A 27074-nucleotide genomic window follows, 5' to 3' on the forward strand; every position below is an offset into this window, starting at 1 on the left:
TAACAGATACATCAAAAGGACAATTCACAAAAATAACATGTGGAGGAGGGAGATTTGCTTTGTGCACTAGATGTAACAAAATTGTTAATGCATTGATTATAATAGGTTAACAATTTTGATACACATATTCAGGAAATCTTCCCCCATATCCTTCAGTGTCCTTACAATCAAAGTTCTCCAAATTTTGTGATAAAATGCATCTGCTTTTAACTTTCAAGGTAGTCCATGATTACAGCTATTGATTCGAGCTGGTATTCTGCCTGCTGCAAGTCACAGACAGAAGACTCTTTTTAAACTACAGAATAACCTCAATCTGACCAATACACTCAGGACCAGTGGTAACAAAACGTTATGCATCCATTCTTTGATTCGTGCGCAAAGCACTGATGCTAATCTTTAATATTAAGAGTGCTGGTTGAAATGTCCTCTTTGTTGCAATATTTAACAAAAGTTTTAAAGATTTACTGACTGCTATGAACCGCCTACGCACTTCTAAAATGTGACTTTGCAGCTTATTGGTGCATATACTGCAGCCACTGCTGACAGATTCATTTCTGCAAAGGGTGTGGGGGCGGGGGGGAGTCGTCTCATACCACTTAGTGTACTCGAGTAGATTGGAACTGATAATTACAATTTGGACCAATGCACATTCAAAACTGTTTTGCATTGATGCAATATCATAACTGTAGCCTATATGTGAACTCAATGGACCAAAGGAAAAATGAGATACCATTTACTGCTAAAAGTTTCCTCTTTATTTTACATGTTTTAGACTTTAGTATATAACATTCTGTAACACTGGTTAGCTATGAAGATTTATAATTGATATATCAATGATTTAGACTTCAATGTAGGGGGCATGATTAAGAAGTTTACAGATGATACAAAAATTGTCCATGTGGTTGATAGTGTGGAAAAAAGCTGTAGACTATATGAATACATGAATGGACTGGTCAGATGGGCAGAAAAGTGACATGGAATTCAATCCAGAGAAGTGTGAGGTAATGTATTTGGGGAGGGCTAATAAAGCAAGGGAATACACAATAAATGGTAGGATACTGGGAAGTGTAGAGGAACAGAGGGACCTTGGAGTGCATATCCACAGATCCCTGAAGGTAGCAGGCCAGGTAGATAAGGTGGTTAAGAAGGTATATGGGATATTTTTCTTTATTTGCCAAGGTATAGAACACTAGAGCGTTGAACTCTATAAAACACTAGTTAGGTCACAGATAGAGTACTGCGCAAAGCTCTGGTCACATTACAGGAAAGATGTGATTGCACTAAAGAGGGTACAGAGAAGATTTACGAGGATGTTGCCAGGACTGGAGAATTTTTGCCAAGAGAAAAGTTTGGATAGGCTGAGGTTGCTTTCTTTGGAACAGAGGAGGCTGAGGGAAGATTTGAGTGTATAAACATATGATGGGCCTAGATAGAGTAGATAGGAAGGACAGATTTCCCTCAGCAGAGAGGTCAATAACCAGGAGGCATAGATTTAAAGTAATTGGTAGAAGGATTAGAGGGGAGCTTTTTTCATCCAGTGTGGTGGGGGTCTGGAACTCACTGCCTGAAAAGGTGGTAGAGACAGAAACCCTAATTGCATCAAAAAAGTACTTGGATATGCACTTGAAGTGCTGTAAAGTACAAAGCTACAGACCAAGAGCTGGAAAGTGGGATTAGGCTGACTAGCTCTTTTTCAGCCGACACAGACACGAAGGGCTGAATGGCCTCTTTCTGTGCCATAAATTTCTATGATTTTATGATAGCTATGGAAATACGTGTAAAAGCAGTATTGTTGCTATTATTTAAATCAGTAAACCACTAATTGTATAATGTCTGTTTGCTATGCGCAAGTATGAGTAAGCGATTGCTATGCAATGAGGGTTTATATAATCATCACAATTCCACTGTTTTCACTCCTTTATAATTACCTATCTCCTTTAAAATATCAAGCAGAACATTCAGTCTGTATCAAGAAAAGCCTTCGAGTGTTTTCCTCATAAATGGGCATTAATCTGATCATTCTTTATATGTGAATCTGGACAATGAATATTGGTAGGTTATTGGATTCTGAAAGCATCATAGCCTGATCCTGTCTTCATCTGATGTCTGCACATAAATATTTTTTAGGAGGAGATGCTGGATATCAATCGTGAGCAGGGATCCTGGCTAATCTTTCCTCTTTTCCAGCCTAGGGCACATTACCCTCGACTGAGATCAGCTAACTGAATTTTCTGGAAATTTGCGCCATTAATATTTGCAAGAAATTGTGGCATGAGTGACTCAAGCCATTACTTACACCATGCTGACATTTCATGAGACTTTTGCGCTGCTGTGCCGAAACAGTTGAACAGCTAATTATCTTAGATCCGCCCCCATTACAATCAATGGTGAGATCGAGTTTGCTGAATTAGATGATCATCACTGCCATTTAGATTGTTGCAGATTGGTGCTGAGGAGGGGGGGATCAGTACGTAGGAATCACAGCAGGCACATGTTTAAAAGAGGCAAGATCACTCTGGGCATCATAATACAGTTACTGTCTCAATTCTAAATTTCCTTGATCAGTTTAATCAAAGCAGAGCCCACATTCTTGAAAGTTTAATGCAATGCAAAAGTCATTTATACTTATTTATTGCATTGCTAAGTACTGCCATCGAAAAAAGTAGGATAACCCTTGAACCACTGTGAATTTGCTTTTTGGGGTGACTGTTTTCTACACTACTTCTAAAATTGTATTTTGATGTCAATCCCGAGTGAAGTACAGCACTTTTCTTAAAATCCACAACTCGGATCCATAGCCTCGTGATACAAAAAATGTTCTTGTGGCAATATTTATTCATCCCTGTTTATATCTTTCAGTAATTTGCTCCCTGATATATATAAATAAACAAATAGATTAGGTTGAAATTCCTGCAGAAATCAACAATTGAAGTAAATTCTTAACTATCCATTGGCCACCCCACACCTGATTTTCTGCTATACTCACTGTGGCGTGTTCTAATTATTTTTGCAGCATGAATTCGCCACTGGAGGATCGGGAAGCACTGTAGTTTAACTTATGCCATTAGTCGCCAATATCGCTATTGGAGTGAATTCCGGGGCCAATATGGTATTACCACACTTGGCAGTGCATTTACCAGCTGAGCTGTCAGAAGCACCCTGGAAAAGGCTTTTTAAACATAAGCATTTTAACCAAAATAATTGCTAAGCAATAAACAGGATTATCACTAAATAAGCTCTTCTTATAAACACATTTAGCTGCCTTAAATCAGTTCAGTAAATAGAAACACATACATCAACCATTTGAATGTCTTCTGGGAGAGGGCCAGGATGGTTGGGTCCATTGGCAAGGTTTCGATTTTGATGGTCTGCACAAAGATTTTGCCTCAAATGGTTGTGCATTTTCTTCCTTTGTTTTCTATAGAATAATAGTAACCAGAGTAAATTCTATACAAAACATCATTGAAATAACTTTGACAAATTGCGACCTCAGAAATTAAAGCATCTATTAAATTATTTGCAAATTTGAAAGACAAATACAAATGACTGTACACTGCAACAATCTAGAAACTACTTTAAATTCTCATAAGAAACTTTATATTACAGTGACTGGCAGATTTTAAGACTTACTTTGTTTTGCAATATGCCACTACACATACAATTCCAACCACAAGAAGAGCAACACAAATACCAGTAATGGTCAAGACTCTCTTTTGATACAGTTCCTCAGCTTCTGCAAACAGAAACACAGGGTACACTAGGGTTAAACACCTCATTCAGACTTAACCACAGGCACCACCTAATTTACTTCAGTCACAAGTTACACATGAAAAGCCTTCTCTGGAGGAGTTCTCACATTAATTCCATACACAGAAACATATATGCAAATACAATAATAGGAAGTGTACAAAATAGCTAGAAATAAACTGAAGTTAACTGTGCTTCATACACAGCAAACAGAATGGCAATTACCCCCCTGAACACACTAAGGACAGAATGCAGGTCTTCATAATAAACCTTTAAAAAATCATCTAAAGAGTATTTAAAATATGCAGTGTAATTAAAACGACAGCATATTAAAGTATAACTCATCAGCTTCAGAAAGATTTCAAGTTAAGGATGAATAGTTACTCTGAATGACATTTTCATTTCTGTTTAAACATTCTAATTTTGATATTCATATTCAGCTATTAGAAAAACGTTGAAACATATTTGCTGTAATCTAGTAATTATAGAGCTTGAAAAATGACAGTAGGAAGACCAGTTAAACACTGTTTATATGTGTGTCAATTACAGCAATGAGAATATAAAGAAATCGAAAGACAACAGAAAAATGGGAGACACAAAAGCGTGTTAGTACAAATATCTGGTAACAGGTTAGAGGTTGGGGTGGGGCGGGGGGGGGGGAGTGGTTATCGGCCTGGCATAGCATGCTTGTTACTGAAGAAGAGAATGGGAACATCGAGGGAAGAAAGATTAAAGCAGACTGTGAAGGGATGCCACAGACTTAAAAAAAAGGTGTCCTGACAAGACATGGGAGTTGGAATTTTTTGTGATCAATAATTAGAATGACAGCAGCACTCATTTTGCTGAAGGTGAGAGAAATGAACAGCCTCGTGTGTTATTAATGCTTTGTTCTTAGCCTTTTGCACTTAATATTAGGGAACTGTTGTGATAGTAATGACATCATGTTTATCATGTGCCTGACTAAGGACTAACCAAAGTACACAAATGTCTTTCAAAATCTGAGATTAATTGCACAATCTTACCCAGGAAGAAGACAAACTTGTTGAAAGTTTACATTCAAATAAAGTGACTTTTGGTACAAGTTTCTGAAACTGTTTAATTTTCTCTCAATAAATAAGCTTCATTTGCTTTAGCTTGAATGTTTTGTTGTTTTTCTTAGCTGGGTCCATTTCTAATTTTTTAAACTGCGTGCCATAAAAATTGTTTATATTAGCTGCAACTTCAGCAAAAACATTATGACCTGCAGCCTTGCTTGATTTACTGTTAAATCAACTTTATTATAAACCAAGTTTGGAGTTCAAAGAATAGGTCTCCTAGTCTAAATACCAGCTTCACTTATTGAAACGCTAATAGATGACACAAGCTTACACACATCTGGAGCTAACATGAAATTTATGGGTCAAACATTGAAGCAGCGGTTTTATGCTCTCTATTTACAACAGTTGTAAATCTGGCAAGAGTTCTGCTGGGCCAGCTGCAGCTCATCTCTAGTCAAAAAGAGTGCTGCTATAGAAAAGCTTTGCTTATCTGTAGCTCAATGTCATCATTAGATACTGGACTCCTTTATTTTGGTAATGGATGGATTAGTACAACTAGCCAGCTGCAGTCAGATCATCCCTTCAAAGCAAAAGAGGTTGCTAGAAATCCAAGGCAGCTTTTTAAATTTGCAGATTAAAATGAATGGTTTTCCATACCCATAAATTCAAATCCAAGATGCTCTGCCAATGCAGAAAGTTGACAAAAAAGAAAGAAAAAAGGAGAACAGTTTCAGAGAAGAATATTTAAAACATACCAAAAATTATACAGGTTATGTGGTTAGCTCGAAGTTTGGTACAGAAACATGGCAGGTGTAACATTAACATGTAACATAGTGCTCAGGGAAGCGTTTCCATCTCGGACAATGGGCACTACCATTACAGGCAAAAGTTTTACACATGCAAAACAAGACAGGAATGGGTGGCATACAGTTAGTTGCATATGATTACTCCTTTCTTGACAATTCTAAGGAACAATATTATGAAAGACCTAAGTTGACTATTTAGGAGTAAAAAGACAGTTATTATTTATGATTTTATATAAGGTTTAATATAGAGATGGCTTTATTTGTGCTGTGAATACATTGCTTTCAAATAGACTAATGTTATGTGCACTAGCATTAAAAGGGGTTGGAAAATCTTGCTACCAATTCCACCTAGTTTTATATAGAATGTACGTATAGCTCTTGTTCATGGAAAATAAGCCTGATTTGTTGATATTGGCAATGAGAGTGTTAAGGTGTACAAGACTAGTGGTAAAATAAAATATCTCCTTGTCCCTATAATGTATGAATATCCTTGTGCTTTTTATTGTTTATTCTCTTGTCAAATTTCTCCCCTCCCTTCCTCTCTTGGAGGCACTGCTGTTTTGTTAAGATTGAATTCTATAAACCTCAATTGCCCTCCAATACCTCATCCAAGTGCCTATTATTCATGTCTGAGCCTTCAAAGTGATTGTTGGCAGGCTATTAGACTGTGGGAGCATCACTGCTGAACCTGATCCTGTCCTCACATAATGTGCGCATGTTACTGGACAGCAGCAAAGAACAGGAACTCTGTCCAATTTTTCCATCCTTAGCCCAAAGATACTGGGGTCAGTTGGAGTATCACAACCATTCATTGGCTGAGATCGGTTAAATCAGCACAGACTGAGGACTGATCATGGGAACTTCCTGATTCAGCTTCTCCTTGGTTAAATTCTATTAGGGAATCCAGCGATGACTGTTTAATGTTGCACTATAATTTACAGTGAATAATTTTCTCTGAAATGCACTGTAAATGATTAACTGGTATGTTATGACACTGAAACCAAAAAAGCGGTTCAGAATGTTGCTTGACTACGAAACAGTAGCTCTGCTGATAATTAAGAAACCAAAATTATGGGTGTGAATTTCCATTGAGTTTTTTCCGTTTGTCAGTCTTTGGTGAAAGAGCCGTGGAAACTCTGGAAGTTGTATCATATGATCGGTAGAACCACAGCAGAAATTCACCTCTATCATTTCTAATTCCAAGTATATAATCATTGTACAAAATAATGGACATCAGAGAATGAATTCAAGGCTGTGCGTTTCGGGTAAGTTTGACAAACTGTTCAGTCTTTATTCCCATGGTCTTGTAACTAACACACACTGAAGTATGTATCATTTTATATATTGAATAATTTAAAGTGTCTGAATATCAGGAGTATCCCACACCCTCTGATGTACAGTATTCTGGTAGCTCAATGACAGGCATTCACAGTCAAAGGAAGATTGTACTATAAAGCAATGGCTGCAGATTTTATGGGAGAAGCAGGGTTACAGAATTGAAATAGGTGGGAGGAATGCATAATGTCTACCAGAGTTCTGTCTCCAAGTGTATGAAATGAAAGAGAATAATTTGAAAAATGCAGCATTTTATCATGTTTGTACACCAGCTCCTGAATTATCCTTAACTCTTAAAGTCGTGTTGTTCAATACATTAGCCACAAGCCACATGTGGCTTATTGGGAAGCCAATTGTGGCTAATTACATTTTGATTAGTAAATAAAAAATGAATAATAGACATTGTCACTGAGCATGTGATCGCAATATTCATATTCGCATGGTGTATGCTTGTGTACCTTTTTGTGCATTTGTTGGTAAATTGGTGAGACAAAAAGCAGAGGGCGCGAGTGTGTTTTGATTGCTGTGTCTGCTTTACTTCCTTGGTTACTCATGATCTGCTAATGTGGTGTATAACATGGCTGAAAACACTGGACTTCAGCACCATGGAAACACCAGCAATATTGAGCTGAATTTTAATGGGGAAGGTTGGTTGGGGGCGGGGGGAGGGGTGGGGGCTCTGAGGCAGTCGGGAAACCCGGGGGGGGGGGGGGACGGGTTTCCCACAGGCCCTGCTGACATTAACGGCTGGGTTTGATTTGAATAGGAAGCCTTTGTTTCCCACCCGCAACCAGCCAGATCGACAGGCTGCTGGCTGTGTGTGGACATGCCTGCGGCACCAGGCCGCAAAGAGGAGGGAGGGAGGGATTGTGTGGAGGTCGAGGGGTCGGGCGCCAGGGGAAGATCATGGGCGGGGGTGTTTGAAATGGAGTGGGAGCCAGGAGAAGATCGGGGGGAGGGGGTGGGTCTGAAGTGGATTGTGGGCCTGGAGAAAATCAGAGCCAAATAGGGGCTGGCGACGGTCTTTGGGACTGGTATGGAGACGGCTGCAGCAGAAGTGCTCCTTCTTGCTCCCCATTCAGGTAAGAATTCATATTACAAAACTCTTTAATGATTGCTGGCTAGTCCACCCGGGATGCCTAAAAACTGGTCCCCACAAATTTAGCAGTGCAGCCAACGCCTCTGTAGACTGGGCGCATGCTATTCCTCTGCTAAACTGGTATGCTTTGCTCTTGTTTCACGCCTCAAAAAATGGGAGCAATGCAAACCAATTTCTACCCTTAGATACTGACCTTGTTTCGATTTCAAACACTTTTAGGAACATTTTATAAATGGAACCAGCAAAACTGAAAATAAAGTTAGCCGAGATAGTGAGGCAGAATAGAAATATCGTTTAATTGTTTCATTGGATTTTCCAAAAATAAAATATTCAAGCAGAGACAGATCCATTATTATGGAGGAAAAATGTATAAAATAGAAAAGAAAATTAAATATTGATATTTCTCTGTTGCTGCTGAATGTTTGATTTTATGATTTTATCAATCAGTGCATCGCCTACACCAGGGCTATCCAACCTTTTGTAGCTGAAGGCGAAGTACATGTCTTAAAACCAGTTAGTTGGTGACATGTGGTTAGGCAGAAATGCATGCTGCCATATTCAAAAGATATGAGACCCCCATACAAAAATTGCCTGATCCCATACACAAAAAGTGAGATGCCAATACATAATAAAGCAAGACTCCCTTATATAGAAACATGAGGCCCCTCATATCCATAAAAATGATATCCCTCATATACAAAATATGCAATTATAAATGCCTATGTCCATATTTATAAAAGAAACTACCCCCCTCCAGTCGATCTGTTGAGGCACTACCATTAGCAGTAGGGTGTAATTACATTGTGACATGTTTATATCAGTAGTTTTTATTATAAATCTGGCCATAGGTATTTATAGTGCAACATGAAAATAAGGCCTTTAAAATGGCAACGGAATTAAAACTGTGCAGTCTGCTCCAATTATCCTGTGCCCTCTAATCTTGCTTCACCTGGTGACAATACTTGGGGGCCGAAATTCAGGCACGCCAGAAAGTTGGCGCTCCAACGATTTTTTTACCTGGTTTTTCCACCGGGATCGATGAGGCAGCCTTTGGATCGATTTTCACCATTTTGAACTTTTTCCCCCATAATGGTCATAATGGGGGCGGAAGTTGGGGCGGTGAGTCCTGGTGAAGGGTGGAAGCTGTGGCGGGACCGAGTCTCCGCAGTCACTCAATGGGGGAGCGGAGATAACGTAACAACGCATGTATGTCACCACGCTCTCTCTCCCCTTCACTTAAAGGGGAGAGCGTTCGGCATTTTTAATCTTCAGCCCACTGGGCCACCAGGGAGGGTTTTGCCCGGGCCAGTGGCCTGGTGTCCAAGAGTGGGTGCCAGCCTGCCTGTTGATGGCCCAGCTGAACCCGGGGGCAATAATTGGCCAGCCGATCAGGAAGTCGGCCGGCAAAAATAAAAACATAGCAGCCGCGGCAGCCCTCCCCATGAAAGGCCGCCACGCTGCCGGGCCGCACACACACAGGACAAGGTGCACCGACAGAAAAAGCTGTCGCGGGTAGCGCATGGCGGATTGGTGATTTTTTGAGGTGAATTTGCATCTGGAGGTGCGGGAGAGCGGCAGTGCGTGTTTTGATGACACACTTACGGCAGTTGGCAGCAGCGGGGCGGAAGTGGGGACCGGCTGAAAAATCCTCAACCTGAATTTGGGTCAGGGTGGCCCATCGACTGCAATACGGCGGCCACTCGATTCCAACGCATGACTGCCGCAAAATGGCAGTAACGGGACTTATTTGGACCCTGAATTTCGGCCCCTTGATGTTGAATCCTTACGTGTGATTATCACAGGAGATTGAATTACTTTATTAAAAACCTTACATTTGCACACACCTTCTGTATGATTTTTCTATTATAAATGTCTATGTCTACATTTATAATGGGAACTGCCAATGTAAACTGATTAGGCTGTAATTACACCCTCCCCCCCATGGAGGTGCTGCAGTGCCACCACTAGTAGGAGCCGTAGCATGACGTTCTTTGAGGATGTAATGAGCAGGGTGGATAAAAGGGAACCAGTAGATGTTGCGTATTTGGATTTCCAGAAGGCATTCGATAAGGTGCCACATAAAAGGTTACTGCACAAGATAAGAGCTCACGGGATTCGGGGTAATATATTAGCATGGATAGAGAATTGGCCAATGAACAGAAAACATAGAGTCGGGATAAATGGGTCATTTTCCAGTTGGCAAACTGTAGCTAGTGGGGTGCCACAGGGATCAGTGCTGGGGCTTCAACTATTTACAATCTATATTAGTGACTTGGATGAAAGGACTGAGTATAATGTAGCCAAATTTGCTGATGATACATAGATAGGTGGTGAAGCAAGTTGTGAGGAGGACGCAAAGAATCTGCAAAGGGATATAGATAAGCTAAGTGAGTGAGCAAAAAAATGGCAGATGGAGTATATCATGTGAAAATGTGAGTTTATCCACTTTGGTACCAAAAATAAAAAAGTGAATTATTATTTAAATGGGGAGAGAATACAAAATGCTGCAGTACAGAGGGATCTGGGGGTCCTTGTACATGAAATTCAAAAAGTTAGTATGCAGGTACAGCAAATAATCAGGAAAGCAAATGGAATAATGGCCTTTATTGCAAGGGAGATGGAGTATAAAAGTAGGGAAGTCCTGCTACTACTGTACAGGGTGTTGGTGAGACCGCACTGGAGTACTATGTACAGTTTTGGTCCCCTTATTTAAGGAGGGATATACTTGCATTAGAGGCAATTCATAGAAGCTTTATTAGGTTGATTCCTGAGATGAAGGGGTTGTCTTATGAAGAAGGGTTGAGCAGGTTGGGCCTATACTCATTGGAGTTTAGAAGAATAAGAGATGATCTTATTGAAACATATAAGATTCTGACGGGACTTGACAGGGTAGATGCTGAGAGGATGTTTCCCCTTGTGGGGGAATCTAGAACTAGGGGGCATCATTTCAGAATAAGGGGTCGCTTATTTAAAATGGAGATGAGGAGGAATTTCTTCTCTCAGAGGTTCATGCATCTTTGGAACTTTCTACCCCAGAGAGCTGGGGAGGCTGGGTCATTCAATATATTTAAGGTTTTTGAATGATATGGGGAGCGGGCGGGGAGGTGGAGTTGAGGCCAACATCAGATCAGCCATGATCTTATTGAATGACGGAGCAGGCTCGAGGGGCCAAATGGCCTACTCCTTCTCCTATTTCTTATGTTCTTATGACCAGTTTACATAGGCTGCTTCCATTAATTGACCTATGAGCCACATCTTGAACAGCACTGATCAACACTACAAAAGTACTGGAAGCAATCAGAGTGAGAACCTGCGCATATAGACATAATGGGTTGGATTTTCCGGTCCTTTGCACTCTGGATCTTGCCCCGGAGCAGCATGAATTGGGGTGGTGTGGTCTCCTGCGTACCGTCGCGAGCTTTGCGTTGGGTTTTGTGGCGGCACTGCTGTGCCGGGAAGAGCTGCAGCGGGTGTACAATGCCTCTCATTGCGGCACTGTCTGAGTTTTGACTCGAACCTGACCCATACGCCTGGAATCACGCCTCGCAATGACTGCCTGGGAAACCAGAGCGGTCCAGCCATGCCGGCGGCGGTGATGAAGGTAATGTGCTGTAAAGGTAAGTGCGAGTGTTTGTTCTTTTAATTTTTTTTCGCGAGATTTTTGTTGTGGTGGCGTGGGCAATGTTTTGGGAACATATTTGTGTTTTTTTTTAAGGTTTTTCACCGCCCCCGTCCCCGCCCCAAGGCCTCTCTCAGAGCACACACAGCCCGGCACTTTAGTTCGCGAGTTTCCCATTTTTGCGCCTCTAGATAAAAGTTCATGGGGTTGGGGGTAATATATTAGCATGGATAGAGGATTGGCTAACTAACAGAAAACAGAGAGTCGGAATAAATGGTTCATTCTCTGGTTGGAACCAGTAACTAGTGGGGTGCCGCAGGGATCAGTGCTAGGACCCCAACTATTTACAATCTATATTAACGACTTGGAAGAAGGGACTGAGTGTAACGTAGCCAAGTTTGCTGATGATACAAAGATGGGAGGAACAGCAATGTGTGAGGAGGACACAAAATATTTGCAAAAGGACATAGACAGGCTAAGTGAGTGGGCAAAAATTTGGCAGATGGAGTATAATGTTGGAAAGTGTGAGGTCATGCACTTTGGCAGAAAAAAATCAAAGAGCAAGTTATTATTTAAATGGAGAAAGATTGCAAAGTGCCGCAGTACAGCGGGACCTGGAGGTAGTTGTGCATGAAACACAAAAGGATAGTATGCAGGTACAGCAAGTGATCAGAAAGGCCAATGGTATCTTGGCCTTTATTGCAAAGGGGATGGAGTATAAAAGCAGGGAAGTCTTGTTACAACTATATAAGGTATTGGTGAGGCCACACCTGGAATACTGCGTGCAGTTTTGGTTTCCATATTTACAAAATGATATACTTGCTTTGGAGGCAGTTCAGAGAAGGTTCACTAGGTTGATTCCGGAGATGAGGGGGTTGACCTATGAGGAAAGGTTGAGTAGGTTGGGCCTCTATTCATTGGAATTCAGAAGAATGAGAGATGATCTTATCGAAACATATAAGATTATGAGGGGGCTTGACAAGGTGGATGCAGAGAGGATGTTTCCACTGATGGGGGAGACTAGAACTAGAGGGCATAATCTTAGAATAAGGGGCTGCCCATTTAAAACTGAGATAAGGAGAAATTTCTTCTCTCAGAGTGTTGTGAATCTGTGGAATTTACTGCCTCAGAGAGCTGTGGAAGCTGGGACATTGAATAAATTTAAGACAGAAATAGACAGTTTTTTAAACGATAAGGGAATAAGGGGTTATTGGGAGCGGGCGGGGAAGTGGACCTGAGTCCATGATCGGATCAGCCATGATCTTATTGAATGACGGAGCAGGCTCAAGGGGCCGTATGGCCTACTCCTGAACCTATTTCTTATGTTCTTATGTTCTTATGTTCTTAAATTTATACAACGCCTCCCTTCGTGCTGCACACCCTAACACAGGGCCCAGATGTCAAAAATTCCTTCCAAAAGCTCAACCTATTCTCGGCCGGTAATTTTCCTGCCCCACCTCCGTTTTCGCCCCGAAAAGCCTAAAATCCAGCGCAGTATACCATATTGGTACCTGTTATCTTTTATCCCTCTAATAACCAAGTAGCAATGGTATATAGTAATAATCGCCAGAAATTTCCTGATCGACTGCCTTAACTTTGAAGAGCACAAATTTTCTGCATATATTTAATATAACAGTCCCTTAAAACTGTTTCTCTAGCGCTGCGGGCATTAAGCCTTATGTGACCCAACATTTTTTCAAAACTATAAAGTAATTACTGACACATAAAACTGATAGTTGACTGTGCTTGTGATCGTTAACTGTAACTAAATTCTGCTTTCGACAGAAGTATAAACTGGGGCTTAAGACAAAAGTATCTGAGAGAATTACATCTCAATCACTACCTTACTAAAGACAGAAAGTCAAAAGTAATGATCAACCTTCCTTAAGCTCCTTCGGTTTATTTCTCTTACCAATGTTTTTTGAAATATTTTTGTTTAAGTAGCAAGTGCAATTGAATTATTGAGGATTCACTAAGTTAAACATGTGAGGGAGTTAGTTGAACTAATATCTTTACTTGAAAAGGATGCACCCTAGTACTATCTTCTCCTTCTTAGGCAGTCCCCTGGAGTCAAGGATGACTTGTTTCCACACTATAAAATGAGTTCTGTGGTGACTGATGAGACCAATGCAAGATCTACAGTCTCTGTCACAGGTGGGGCTGCAGATGGTGGTTGGAGGGATGGGTGGGTGGGGTGCATAATTTGTTGTACGCTCCTTTGGTTGTTTGTGCTTGGTTTCCGCGTGCTCCCGGCAAAGAGACACAAAGTGTCCGCCGCCTTCTTGGATGCTCCTTCTCCACTTTGAGCGGTCTTGGGCCAGGGATGTTGCATTTTTTACAAGGATGTTTTGAGGGTGTCCTTGAAGGGTTTTCTCTGCCCTCCAGGGACTCGCCTGCTGTGACGCAGCATGGAGTAGAGCGCTTGTTTCGGGAATCCAGTATTGAGTATGCGGACAATGTGGCCCGTCTATCAGAGCTGATCAACCATGGTCAATGCCTCGATGCTGGGGATGTTGGCCTGAGAGAAAACGGTGACACCGGTGCGCCTATCCTGCCAATTAATTGCAAGATTTTATGGAGGCAGCGTTGGTGGTACTTCTCCAGTGCTTTGAGGTGCCTACTGTACATAGTCCATGTCTTTGAGGCATATAGGAGGCAGGTATCACGACTGCTCTGTCGACCATGAGCTTAATGCCGGGTTTGAGATCCTGGTCTTCGAACACTCTTTTCCTCAGGCGGCCGAAGGCTGCACTGGCACACTGAAGGCAGTGTTGGACTTCGTCATCGATGTCTGTCCTTGCTGAGAGTAGGCTCCCAAGATATGGGAAGTGGTCCATATTGTCCAAGGTCTCATCATGGATCTTGATAATTGGGGAACAGTACTGTGTGGGCGGGGCAGGTTGGTGGAGAACTTCTGTCTTACTGATGTTTAATGTAAGGCCCAGACTCTCTTGTACGCTTCAGTGAAGGTGTCAACAATGGTTTGGAGTTCGGACTCCAAGTGTGCACTAAAGTAAGCGTCATCTGCATTTTGTATTACAATGACAGAGGTTGGAACAACTATGGATCTGGACTGAGGTGACAGAGGTTGAACAATTTCTCAGTTGTCCTGTAGATTAACTCCACTCCAGCGGGGAGCTTGTTAAAGGTGAGATGAAGCATTGCGACGACGAAGATTGAGAATGTTGATGCGATGACACAGCCTTGCTTGACCCCGGTCTGCAATTATATTGGGTCTGTGGTGGATCCGTTGGTAAGAATCACAGCTTACATGTCATTGTGAAGCAACGGAGAATGGTGACAAATCTTTGAGGACAGCCGCTCCATAATCCCTCACGGTTGACAGAGTCGAAGGCTTTTGTGAGGTCAAAGAAAGCCATGTATCGAGGTTGATGCTACTCCCTACATTTTTCTTGGATTGCCGCGCGGTGAAGATCATGTCCATTGTGCCCCTTAGTGGACAGAATCCGCATTGCGACTCTGGGAGGAGCTCTTCGAGCACTCTAGTTAATGACTGTATCTCAACATATAATATTCAGCTCCCTTGCACAATCAGGATCCCACTCGCTTCCAGGTCAACAGCCCCAAAAATATCATCAGCATTAACTTTTTAAACATAAGGATTTAAAGAAACAGAAGTAAACAGAAAAATCTTGATGTTAATGACAATTCATTGTAATGGGTTGAATTTAGTTATAATGTACTTTCGCAGCTCTGTAGTTACACTAGAAATACTGCAGGTTATTTATTATTGATATTTGTGGGTTTTTCATTAAAGTGCTAGTTCCATGGTAAATTGTTACTGATCATCACTGATTGACGTGTCTGGAGTAATGAGATTTGACAGTCCTTGGGGTTAAGATTGGATTGTTGGAACCACAGTGCCTGTGTTAAGAATAGAAACAATTTTTAAGTGACTTCGTTCACTGGGTGAGCGGTGGGCAGAGCGAACTTACCACCCACCAGAAGAAATAAACCATTTTCATGGTCGGGCTTCATCAGAATAAAATCGTCGAGCTGCCAGTGCTAAACAGCCACTGATAGGCAACTCATTGGTTTATTGTCCACACTCATTGAGTTGCAGGAGTGGGAGGGCCATTCGGCCCGGGATTGCAGCGAGTCCAGCCGATGGGAAGCAAGCCTTTCGGCCAGGGATTACCGCGGGTCGTCCGAGGCCTCCGAGCTCCTGGTCTCCGAACTCCTGACTTGCCGACCTCACAGGGCCTACCGATTCACCGACCTCCCGACTCACCGACCTCAGGGCCTTACCGAACTCGCCAACCTCCCGAGTCACCGACCTCGGAGCCTTACCGACTCCCCAGGACAACACAGGAAACTACCTCCAGTTGCTTTCGCCTCCGCAGATTGGGCCGCCGGGTCTCTGGGGTCGCTGCCGAGGCCGGCTCCAAGTTGGCTGACGGGACTCCGTGGCCGGCATTTAACCGGCCGAAGGGACTCCGGGGCCAGCGTTTAATCGGCTGAAGGACTCCGGGGCTGGCCCAGGACAACTGAGGGCTGGTGGCACCAATGGAGCAGTGCCAGGGGAGTAACCTACTACTGACTTACATTTTAGACTTTTAATCAACTTTTAATCAAATTTTAATCTACTTTTAATCTAGTTTTAATCTACTTTTAAACGTTGAATCAACTTGAGAAACTTCTTAAAAAATTTGGCAAAACTTTTAAACTTTTAATCAACTTGAGAAACTTTTTAAACAATTTGGGAAAACTTTTAAACTTGTAAACAACTTGGAAAATTTTTCCTCTGAAAACTCTGGCGAAACTTTAAATAACTTTGGAAGAAACTTTAAAAACATCCCTCGAAATCCAGCAGACAGCTGACCTTCCTAATGCCTGCCCCCAACCAAGCCTCGGGCCACCAACCATCCAGGGCGCTACTTGGCGCCGAGCTTGTGGCCAACATCTCGCCGTAGGCAATTAGGCTTATACAGCAGTGCCTGGTCTCCAGTCGTCTTAGACCCCCTTGCCACTGGATCAAGACCTTGCTCAGCTAAGCCCGTGTGGTTGTCGGTGTGCAGCGGCCACCCCACTTTAAAAACTCACGCACACTCATCTTCCACTTTGTTAACATGAAGTTCAGGACCCTCATGGACAACTCCAACGGCGACAGACCGGAACGCCGCACCGCCATAGTTGCCCGGGAACTTAGACGCTTTGACATCGACATTGCCGCCCTAAGCGAGAACTGGCGGGCAGGAGAAGGCCAGCTCAAGGAACAAGGTGGAGGTCGTTGGGGAAGAGTGACCATAATATGGTGGAATTCTGCATTAGGATGGAGAATGAAACAGTTAATTCAGAGACCATGGTCCAGAACTTAAAGAAGGGTAACTTTGAAGGTATGAGGCGTGAATTGGCTAGGATAGATTGGCGAATGATACTGAAGGGGTTGACTGTGGATGGGCAATGGCAGACATTTAGAGACCGCATGGATGAACTACAACAATTGTACATTCCTGTCTGGCGTAAAAATAAAAAAGGGAAGGTGGCTCAAACATGGCTATCAAGGGAAATCAGGGATAGTATTAAAGCCAAGGAAGTGGCATACAAATTGGCCAGAAATAGCAGCGAACCCAGGGACTGGGAGAAATTTAGAACTCAGCAGAGGAGGACAAAGGGTTTGATTAGGGCAGGGAAAATGGAGTAAGAGAAGAAGCTTGCAGGGAACATTAAGACGGATTGCAAAAGTTTCTATAGATATGTAAAGAGAAAAAGATTAGTAAAGACAAACGTAGGTCCCCTGCAGTCAGAATCAGGGGAAGTCATAACGGGGAACAAAGAAATGGCGGACCAATTGAACAAGTACTTTGGTTCGGTATTCACTGAGGAGGACACAAACAACCTTCCGGATATAAAAGGGGTCGGAGGGTCTAGTAAGAAGGAGGATCTGAGGGAAATCCTTATTAGTCGGGAAATTGTGTTGGGGAAATTGATGGGATTGAAGGCCGATAAATCCCCAGGGCTTGATGGACTGCATCCCAGAGTACTTAAGGAGGTGGCCTTGGAAAAAGTGGATGCATTGACAGTCATTTTCCAACATTCCATTGACTCTGGATCAGTTCCTATGGAGTGGAGGGTAGCCAATGTAACCCCACTTTTTAAAAAAGGAGGGAGAGAGATAACAGGGAATTATAGACCGGTCAGCCTGACATCGGTAGTGGGTAAAATGATGGAATCAATTATTAAGGACGTCATAGCAGTGCATTTGGAAAGAGGTGATATGATAGGTCCAAGTCAGCATGGATTTGTGAAAGGGACATCATGCTTGAAAAATCTTCTGGAATTTTTTGAGGATGTTTCCAGTAGAGTGGACAAGGGAGAACCAGTTGATGTGGTATATTTGGACTTTCAGAAGGCTTTCGACAAGGTCCTACACAAGAGATTAATGTGCAAAATTAAAGCACATGGGATTGGGGGTAGTGTGCTGACATGGATTGAGAACTGGTTGTCAGACAGGAAGCAAAGAGTAGGAGTAAATGGGGACTTTTCAGAATGGCAGGCAGTGGTTAGTGTAGTGGGGTACCGCAAGGTTCTGTGCTGGGGCCCCAGCTGTTTACACTGTATATTAATGATTTAGACGAGGGGATTAAATGTAGTATCTCCAAATTTGCGGATGACACTAAGTTGGGTGGCAGTGTGAGCTGCGAGGAGGATGCTATGAGGCTGCAGAGCGACTTGGATAGGTTAGGTGAGTGGGCAAATGCATGGCAGATGAAGTATAATGTGGATAAATGTGAGGTTATCCACTTTGGTGGTAAAAACAGAGAGACAGACTATTATCTGAATGGTGACAGATTAGGAAAAGGGGAGGTGCAACGAGACCTGGGTGTCATGGTACATCAGTCATTGAAAGTTGGCATGCAGGTACAGCAGGCGGTTAAGAAAGCAAATGGCATGTTGGCCTTCATAGCGAGGGGATTTGAGTACAGGGGCAGGGAGGTGTTGCTGCAGTTGTACAGGGCCTTGGTGAGGCCACACCTGGAGTATTGTGTACAGTTTTGGTCTCCTAACCTGAGGAAGGACATTCTTGCTGTTGAGGGAGTGCAGCGAAGGTTCACCAGACTGATTCCCGGGATGGCGGGACTGACCTATCAAGAAAGACTGGATCAACTGGGCTTGTATTCACTGGAGTTCAGAAGAATGAGAGGGGACCTCATAGAAACGCTTAAAATCCTGACGGGTTCAGACAGGTTAGATGCAGGAAGAATGTTCCCAATGTTGGGGAAGTCCAGAACCAGGGGACACTGTCTAAGGATAAGGGGTAAGCCATTTAGGACCGAGATGAGGAGGAATTTCTTCACCCAGAGAGTGGTGAACCTGTGGAATTCTCTACCACAGAAAGTTGTTGAGGCCAATTCACTAAATATATTCAAAAAGGAGTTAGATGAAGTCCTTACTACTAGGGGAATCAAGGGGTATGGTGAGAAAGCAAGAATGGGATATTGAAGTTGCATGTTCAGCCATGAACTCATTGAATGGCGGTGCAGGCTAGAAGGGCCGAATGGCCTACTCCTGCACCTATTTTCTATGTTTCTATGTTTCTATGTCATACTTTCTTCTGGAAAGGAAAGCCAGAGGAACAACGCTGCCTTCATGGAGTCGGCTTTGCCGTCAAAAATTAGCTGGTCGACCACCTCAAAGACTTTCCCTGCGGGGTTAATGAACACCTCATGACTCTTCGACTCACCCTATCCCGGTACCAATGCGCCACAGTCATCAGTGCGTACACCCCAACAGTCGATGTAATGGATGAGACTAAAGAAGGTTTTTATTCCAACCTCAAAACATCCCTGTCCCGCGTCCCCACAGGCGACAAATTGATCCTCCTAGGTGACTTCAACGCCAGGGTCGGCAAAGACATAGCCCTCTGGGGAGGGATTGGTAGAGAGGGGGTAGGGAAAGCCAACTCCAGCATACCCTACTCCTGACAAAATGTCTAGAACATGAACTCCTCATCATCAACACCTTGTTCTGCCAGAGGGACAAATACAAGGCATCGTGGCAACACCCTCGCTCCAAACACTGGCACCAGCTCGACTATGTCATTGTCCGAGCCAGGGATCGCAAGGATGTGCGCATCACCCACGCCATGACAGGAGCTGACGACTGCTGGTCAAGCGCAGAGCATTTCTGAGCCTCAAGCAACAACCCAACTCGGGAGCAGCAAAGCAACATTACAGACGGCTCAAGGTGGAGGTCCAACAAAAAACCCGGGACCTAAAGAACAGGTGGTGGATGGAGAAAGCACAGGAGATACAACAACTGGCCGACAGCCACGATATGCGAGGATTCTTCATCGCAGTAAAGGCCACCTACGGTCCAAACTCCCAAGGCCCCACCCCACTCCTGGCCAAGAACCGGGAAACACTCATCAAGGACACCGAGACTGTCAGGGCCCGCTGGAAGGAGAGCTTCGAAGATCTCCTCAATCGAGACTCTGCCTTTGACGCGAGTGTTCACGATTCCATTCCGCAGCATGCCATCCGCCACCAACTCAGTGAAATCCCAACGTTGCACTATGTAGGAAAAGCCATAAAACAACTCAAGAATAACAAGGCTACGGGTGCGGATGGAATCGCTGGTGAGGCGCTAAAGTATGGCGGAGAGGTGCTGTTGGTGCGGATACATGATCTCATCTCTCCCATCTGGAGGGAGGAGAGGATGCCGGGAGATCTCAGAGATGCAGTGATCGTGACCATCTTTAAAAAAAGGGACAAGTCCGACTGCGGCAACTGCAGGGGAATCTCCCTGCTATCAAGCACCGGGAAAGTTGTCGCTAGAGTTCTCCTCAACCACCTTCTCCTGTGGCCGAGGAGCTCCTCCCGGAGACACAGTGCGGATTTCGTCCCCTACGGGGCTGCAGGAAAAATGCAGGGAGCAGCACCAGCCCTTATACATGGCCTTTTTCGACCTCACAAAGGCCTTTGACCCTGTCAACTGCGAGGGTCTATGGAGCGTCCTCCTCTGTTTCGGATGCCCCCAAAAGTTTGTCAACATCCTTCGCCTGCTCCACGACGACATGCAGGCCGTGATCCTTACCAACAGATCCATTACAGACCCAATCTACATCCGGACCGGGGTCAAACAGGGCTGCGTCATCGCTCCAACCTTCTCAATCTTCCTCGCTGCCATGCTCCACCTTGCAGTCAACAAGCTCCCTGCTGGGGTGGAACTAAACTACAGAACCAGCAGGAAGCTGTTTAACCTATGCCGCCTCCAGACCAGGTCCAAGATCACCCCAACCTCTGTCCATGAGCTACAGTACACGGACGACGCCTGTGTCTGCACACATTCTGAGACTAACCTCCAGGATATAGTCGATGTATTTACGGAGGCATATGAAAGCCTGGGCCTTACGCTAAACATCCATAAGACAAAGGTCCTCCACCAGCCTGTCCTCACCGCATAGCACTGCCCCCTAGTCATCAAGATCCACGGCGCGGCCCTCGAAAATGTGGAACATTTCCCATACCTCGGCAGCCTCTGATCAACAAAAGCAGACATTGATGCAGAGATTCGACACCGCCTCCAGTGCGCCAGTGTAGCCTTCGGCCGCCTGAGGAAAAGTGTGTTCAAAGACCACTCAAATCTACCGCCAAGCTTATGGTCTACAGGGCTGTAGTAATAGCCGCCCTCCTGTATGGATCAGAGACATGGATCATGTACTGTAGCCACCTCAAGTCGCTGGAGATACATTACTAACGATGTCGCTGCAAGATCCTGCAAATCTCCTGGGAGGACAGACGAAGCAACATCAGCATCTTCATCCAGGCTAACATCCTCAGCATTGAGGCACTGACCACACTTGATCAGCTACGCTGGGCAGGTCACATTGTTCGCATGCCAGCCATGAGACTTCCAAAACAAGTGCTCCATGCGGAGCTCTTTCACGGCAAACAAGCCAGAGGTGGGCAGCGGAAACGTTACAAGGACACTCTCAAAGCCTCCCTGATAAAGTGCGACATCACCACTGACACCTAGGAGTCCCTGGCCAAAGACCGCCCTAAGTGGAGAAAGTGCATCCGGGAGGGCGCTGAGCACTTCGAGTCTCAATGCCGAGAGTGAGAAGAAGTACCTGAAGGAACATACAGCAAACCAGTCCCACCCACCCCTGCCCTCAACAACTGTCTGTCCAAACTGTGACAGTCTGTGGCTCTTGTATTGGACTGTTCAGCCACCAAAGAACTCACTTCAGGAGTAGAAGCAAGTCTTCCTCGATTGCGAGGGACTGCCTATGATGATGATGATGTTGTTTGGAGGGAGCACGAAGTCCAGCAGCCCATCTGTGGAGCTGAGCCAGTAGAGGCCCCTTTAATGGATGAGGGACAGACTGATCAGGTGGAGGAAAGGGCAGAAGGTCCATCAGCAGTTGGGAGGATTTTTGTGAGGACACAGGAAAAGCATTCATGCTCCTCTTGCCCTGAAAAAGTCCACAACTTACCTGAATTCTGCCCTTTTCTGAGGAGCCTCCAGGGCTCCCTTTAAGGGATGCCGGTTTAACTGCTTACCGCATAGAGCATGGGCAGGACTAACACAGCATGGGCATTGTGCGTTTTAGCTTTAAAATTGCTTCGGGGTCCTATGTACATCAATGAAACAAAAATCAGGCAGATTCCAGAACGGACAGGTAATCTGCTCTGCCAAAGTACTGCCCAAGCAGCAAGGCTGAAAATTACCCCGTTAACTCTGATTACAAGATGAATGACCGCTACTTAATGAAGGTAGAAGAAGAGAAGGATTTGGGGAATGGTTGTCGACCAATCTGTTAATATGTTTCTATTTGTGAGATGGCGATGAATGAAAACTTAGTATTAGGGTGTATCGCTAGAATCACAGAATCCAAGTCCATAGAGCTGATATTAATTCACATTTTCCATAATACATTAGCAAAATGATACTTAGAATATTGGTTCCAGGCTGCAAATTGAACTGTTAAGGATACTAAGAGCAAGAGCAAAATATGATTCATGGTTTTTTTTTAAATAATGTTGGAAAAAATGCAAGCCAGTAAATTCCTTCAACTGAATTAGGAACCAAATACGAGAGTTAATGCTTTAAAAATAGAAACCTGGCAACGTGTTCAGAATAGCATTTTTCACGAGCTTGTTAAATTACTGCAGTGAAGGTTGCTACTTGTGGATTATTTTAAAAGGAATTTGACAAATTTGCACTGCAGCAAGTACAGAGAAATAAAATTAGTTTTAGACCAACCTACGGGATGTGAGGTGAAGGCTGAGGCTTTGAGAGATAGAAAATCAGAGGAAGCCATTTGGGCTGTTTGTAGCGTATGTGAGAAATCAAACATGGTGAGTTGAGTTCCCTTCTCTCTGTTCATTTGTTGTTGTTCTGAACATGTTTGTGTATGCAAGTAGCACTGTTATAGCAGATCACGAGTAATTAGATTCTTTAGCACATAATTTTATTCTGTGGACATTGTTGGTATTTTCATTTTCCAACAAGATTAATCAACTCCGGTGAAGATCAAAAGAAAATCCTACATGTGTGATTTACAGTCCACACTGCAACTGCATTCTGGAATGATTTTAAATCCCAGCCCAACAAAGCTCATAGAATAAAGATGCTAGTCCATTTTGTGCTAGTGCGTTCAACTGACTGGAGCTGAAACTTTGCAAAAGCTTATGAAAGGATTCAAGCACTGCATTATCGTGTCTGCATATAAGAACATAAGAATATAAGAAATAGGAGCAGGAGTAGGCATATGGCCCCTCGAGCCTGCTCTGCCATTTAATACGATCATGGCTGATCTGATCATGGACTCAGGTCCACTTCCCTGCCCGCAACCCATAACCCCTTATTCCCTTATCGGTTAAAAAACTGTCTATTTCTGTCTTAAATGTATTTAATGACCCAGCTTCCACAGCTCTCTGAGGCAGCAAATTCCACAGATTTACAACCCTCTGAGAGAAGAAATTCTTCCTCATCTCAGTTTTAAATGGGCGGCCCCTTATTCTCAGATTATGCCGCCTAGTTCTAGTCTCCCCCATCAGTGGAAAGATCCTCTTTGCATCCACCTTGTCAAACCCCCTCATAATCTTATACGTTTCGATAAGATCACCTGAATTCCAATGAGTAGAGACCCAATCTACTCAACCTTTCCTCATAAGTCAACCCCCTCATCTCCGGAATCAACCTAGTGAACCTTCTCTGAACTGCCTCCAAAGCAAGTATATCCTTTTGTAAATATGGAAACCAAAACTGCACGCAGTATTCCAGGTGTGGCCTCACCAATACCTTATATAGCTGTAACAAGACTTCCCTGCTTTTATACTCCATCCCCTTTGCAATAAAGGCTAAGATTCTATTGGCCTTCCTGATTACTTGTTGTACCTGCATACTAACCTATCTTCTCATGTATTTTGTTACAGCGAGTTTCTTGATACATTCAGGATTATAAGTGAAAAATCAGATTTCTGCCTTGTTGCTGTCTTTGATAATGTGTAGAAATTACTCTAGGATCTTTTGACTCACTGGCTTGATTCTTCTTCAGCCCCTTACTGGTTCTCAATAATACTGGCTGATTTACTTCACAGTTTTGTTAAACAGATAACAGAACTAGGCAATATGATTTAGTAAGACGTTGAAAATGAGTTGAGGCAGAGAGTTGAAATGTCTCAGAAAAATTTCCATAAGCACCAAAGACATAAAATTCAATTTCTCATTTTATGCTCATACATATGTATTACTATATACCTATCAGCACAATACCAATAAAAAAAAATCACTTACCCTACTGACATTGTGCTTTAAATTCAAATTGGTTGTTTTTCTTTTTACTTCCTTTCCCAAAACAATATTTAACTAAATGCAGATTCAAATTTTATCATGTGGTTTCCACCAATTTCATAATTATCCAAAGTCACATTCAGCATCAAATACAATACTATTAACCTGAGACATTGCTGAGACATCATATGAAGGCCTTTAGTTTGATGTCCAATTTTGTACCTACCCATATATTTGTTAACTTAACAAAAACTTCTGTGAAGAAGGGACAAGGATAGAATTTTGGGATACATCAGAAGTGATTGTGTGGGGCAGGAGGAAAAATCTTTTGCTGGATATATGCTGGCTCCATTGTGACAAATGGGACTGGAACCAGTTGACATTCTTCTGGAAGTGCACTACAGAGGCGAGATGGTAGAGGAGGATGGAATGATCAACCAAGTTGAACTCTGTGGAAAAGTTGAAGACGAGGAGTGATAATATAATATGGTTGTTGTCACAAAAGATGTTATTATTGACTTTGAGAAGGGTGAAAATCAGATTGTAGGGATTTAAAGAGAGAATTTTAGGATTAAGTGAGCGTTGAATTGGATGATAACATTTGAGTACATTGAACAGGAAAGGATTGTGCAGTTGAGGGTTCTTTTAGAGGAGGGGGTGATGACTGCAAATTTAAAGAGGAAGGGTACAGTGCCTCAACAAAAGGAACCATTTCTAATGTTGACAAGGATTGGGGCAAGATCACGTATTGAGTATTCAGGAGGTGGGAGGAACAAGGATCAGGGTGGCACAAGGTGGGTTGCTTAGAGGAGAAGAGCCTGCTGAAGGGTGGGGGCGGGGGTAATTTCAGCAATACTGATCAGGATTGGGGAGAGACTGGAAGAAAATAGTGAAGGTGGAAGAGATGACAGCTTGCAAGATCTCTTGATCTTTGAGATAAGATCTTCACAATTAATAATAGAGGTGAGGTTGGAGGAAACCCAAGTAGGGTGTTGGAAGAGTTGACGATAATTGACGATTCTGGGATTATCCTTACAGTCGAGGATGATCTTGGAGTCAGAGGAGGATTTTGTCATGGAAGAGAAATGTGGTGTTCATTGAGTTGGTGAAGCAGATCTAACAGTGGATAATGAGAATGATCATGCTGCAGGTGCTTTCAAGTTTTCAACCTTCACACTTGTGGATGCCAAGGTGAGAACAGTACCAGGCAGAATAGTGGAAAGCAAACCCTAAGTAACTTGGACAGTTAGAAGGTGCAGTGGTGTGGTGCGAGGGGAGGTGGGCAAGGATTACATAGGCAGAGAGGAAATGAGGTAGTAATCAGAGATGACCTTGACAGTGAATAAAATCTCTAAGTTGGTGAGGCCTCGCATGATGGCAATGTCAAATGGGTAGCTATGGGTGTGAATGGGGAAGGCTGAGTGAGAAGTCAGAAGAATGGATTAAGGGTGTTTAGATTAAGACTGAAGTCACCAACGATGAGAAGTCACTCCATTCAGAGGCTATGGGAGGAGATCTAGGCAAGGAATCGTGGAGGAAGAGTAGAGAGAACAAGGACTCTAAAGGTACAGCTGGAGGAGTGGAAGACAGTAGCGCACTTGAATGAAGAAAAGGTATCAGAAGAAAAAGGGGTGGATAGTATGGGCAGGGGGCCATGGTGGAATTGGTATCCAGATAGGTGGCTTTGGTAAAAGAGAAGGAATCACTGGCTGGTAGCCAGATTTCTGCCAGATCTAGGATAGTGATCAACTCACCAAGGATGACGTCATATTGGAAAGTGGCTGAGGGCTGAAGGCTGTTTACCCATTGTGGTAGCCAGAAAGGTGTGGAGTGGGAATGATAGGTGGCAGGGCGGATGTTAAAAAAATGTAAAAATTAAGCAGGAAGGGATGTTCACCAAGAATAAGAGATCAGGTAGTTGGGAATGCTACAAGAGACAAGTACGGGTGGCACTGTGGGCACAGCAGGGTAACATTAGGGTAGAGCAGAGAGCCATGTGCATGATAAAGAGGGACTTAAGCTTGCAATGACAGTAGGAACAAAGTCAGCAGGGAGTAGCATTGAATGGGGCAAGGGATGTGCTATAGAAAATGAGAGAGAAAAAAGGTAGGAAGGAGTATGGTGCCAGGATCAGGAGGGGATAGGAGTTAAAAAGAGAAGAGAAGTCAGAGGGCAGTCAGTAGGGGTTGTGATCTCGGGTGCAGAGCGGCAAGCAATGTATACAACAAAAGTAGGTTTCAGTCATATAAACAGATACAATGGAGTGGAAAACGTGATTTTACAAGTTCTATACATAGAGACTTAGGAAGTGGCAATTCGGAGTCCAGGGTCAGACTGACTGGTGTATCCAGATCTGATTGATGATCCAGGGCTAGTGTTAACAGTTTTAGCAATTAACCATTTTATTAAAATAATAGATTTTAATTCATAAATTAACATGATCTACTTTCATTAAAAGAGCTTTGCCATTGCAGTTTTGAAGGAGGAAAGTAAAACTAGTTATAATACTGCAACTAGAACTAAACCCAGAAAAGAACTAAAATAAATGAACAAATATTAAACTAGAATTGCAACTTACTAGAACTCTCCATCACCTTACAGCTTTGCTTTTTCATACTTTATCTATACTGCAGTTACTTTTCTTATAGACATTAGTCTTCCCTGAGTTC

General features: G+C 43.3%; 1 protein-coding gene across 1 annotated transcript in view; it reads right to left on the bottom strand.

The window, feature by feature from the left end:
- Positions 1–27074, bottom strand: part of LOC139263037 (pro-neuregulin-2, membrane-bound isoform-like) — a 940626-nt gene that overhangs the window by 10076 nt on the left and 903476 nt on the right. Inside the window, exons 7-8 of the mRNA XM_070878524.1 lie at positions 3631–3733; positions 3295–3418 (exon numbers count right to left, since the gene is read on the bottom strand). Coding sequence (XP_070734625.1) covers positions 3295–3418; positions 3631–3733 — 227 coding nt within the window. The remainder of the gene's footprint in view (positions 1–3294; positions 3419–3630; positions 3734–27074) is intronic.

Source organism: Pristiophorus japonicus, chromosome 4 (genome assembly GCF_044704955.1).
Source record: "Pristiophorus japonicus isolate sPriJap1 chromosome 4, sPriJap1.hap1, whole genome shotgun sequence".
Taxonomy (NCBI): Eukaryota; Metazoa; Chordata; class Chondrichthyes; family Pristiophoridae; genus Pristiophorus; species Pristiophorus japonicus.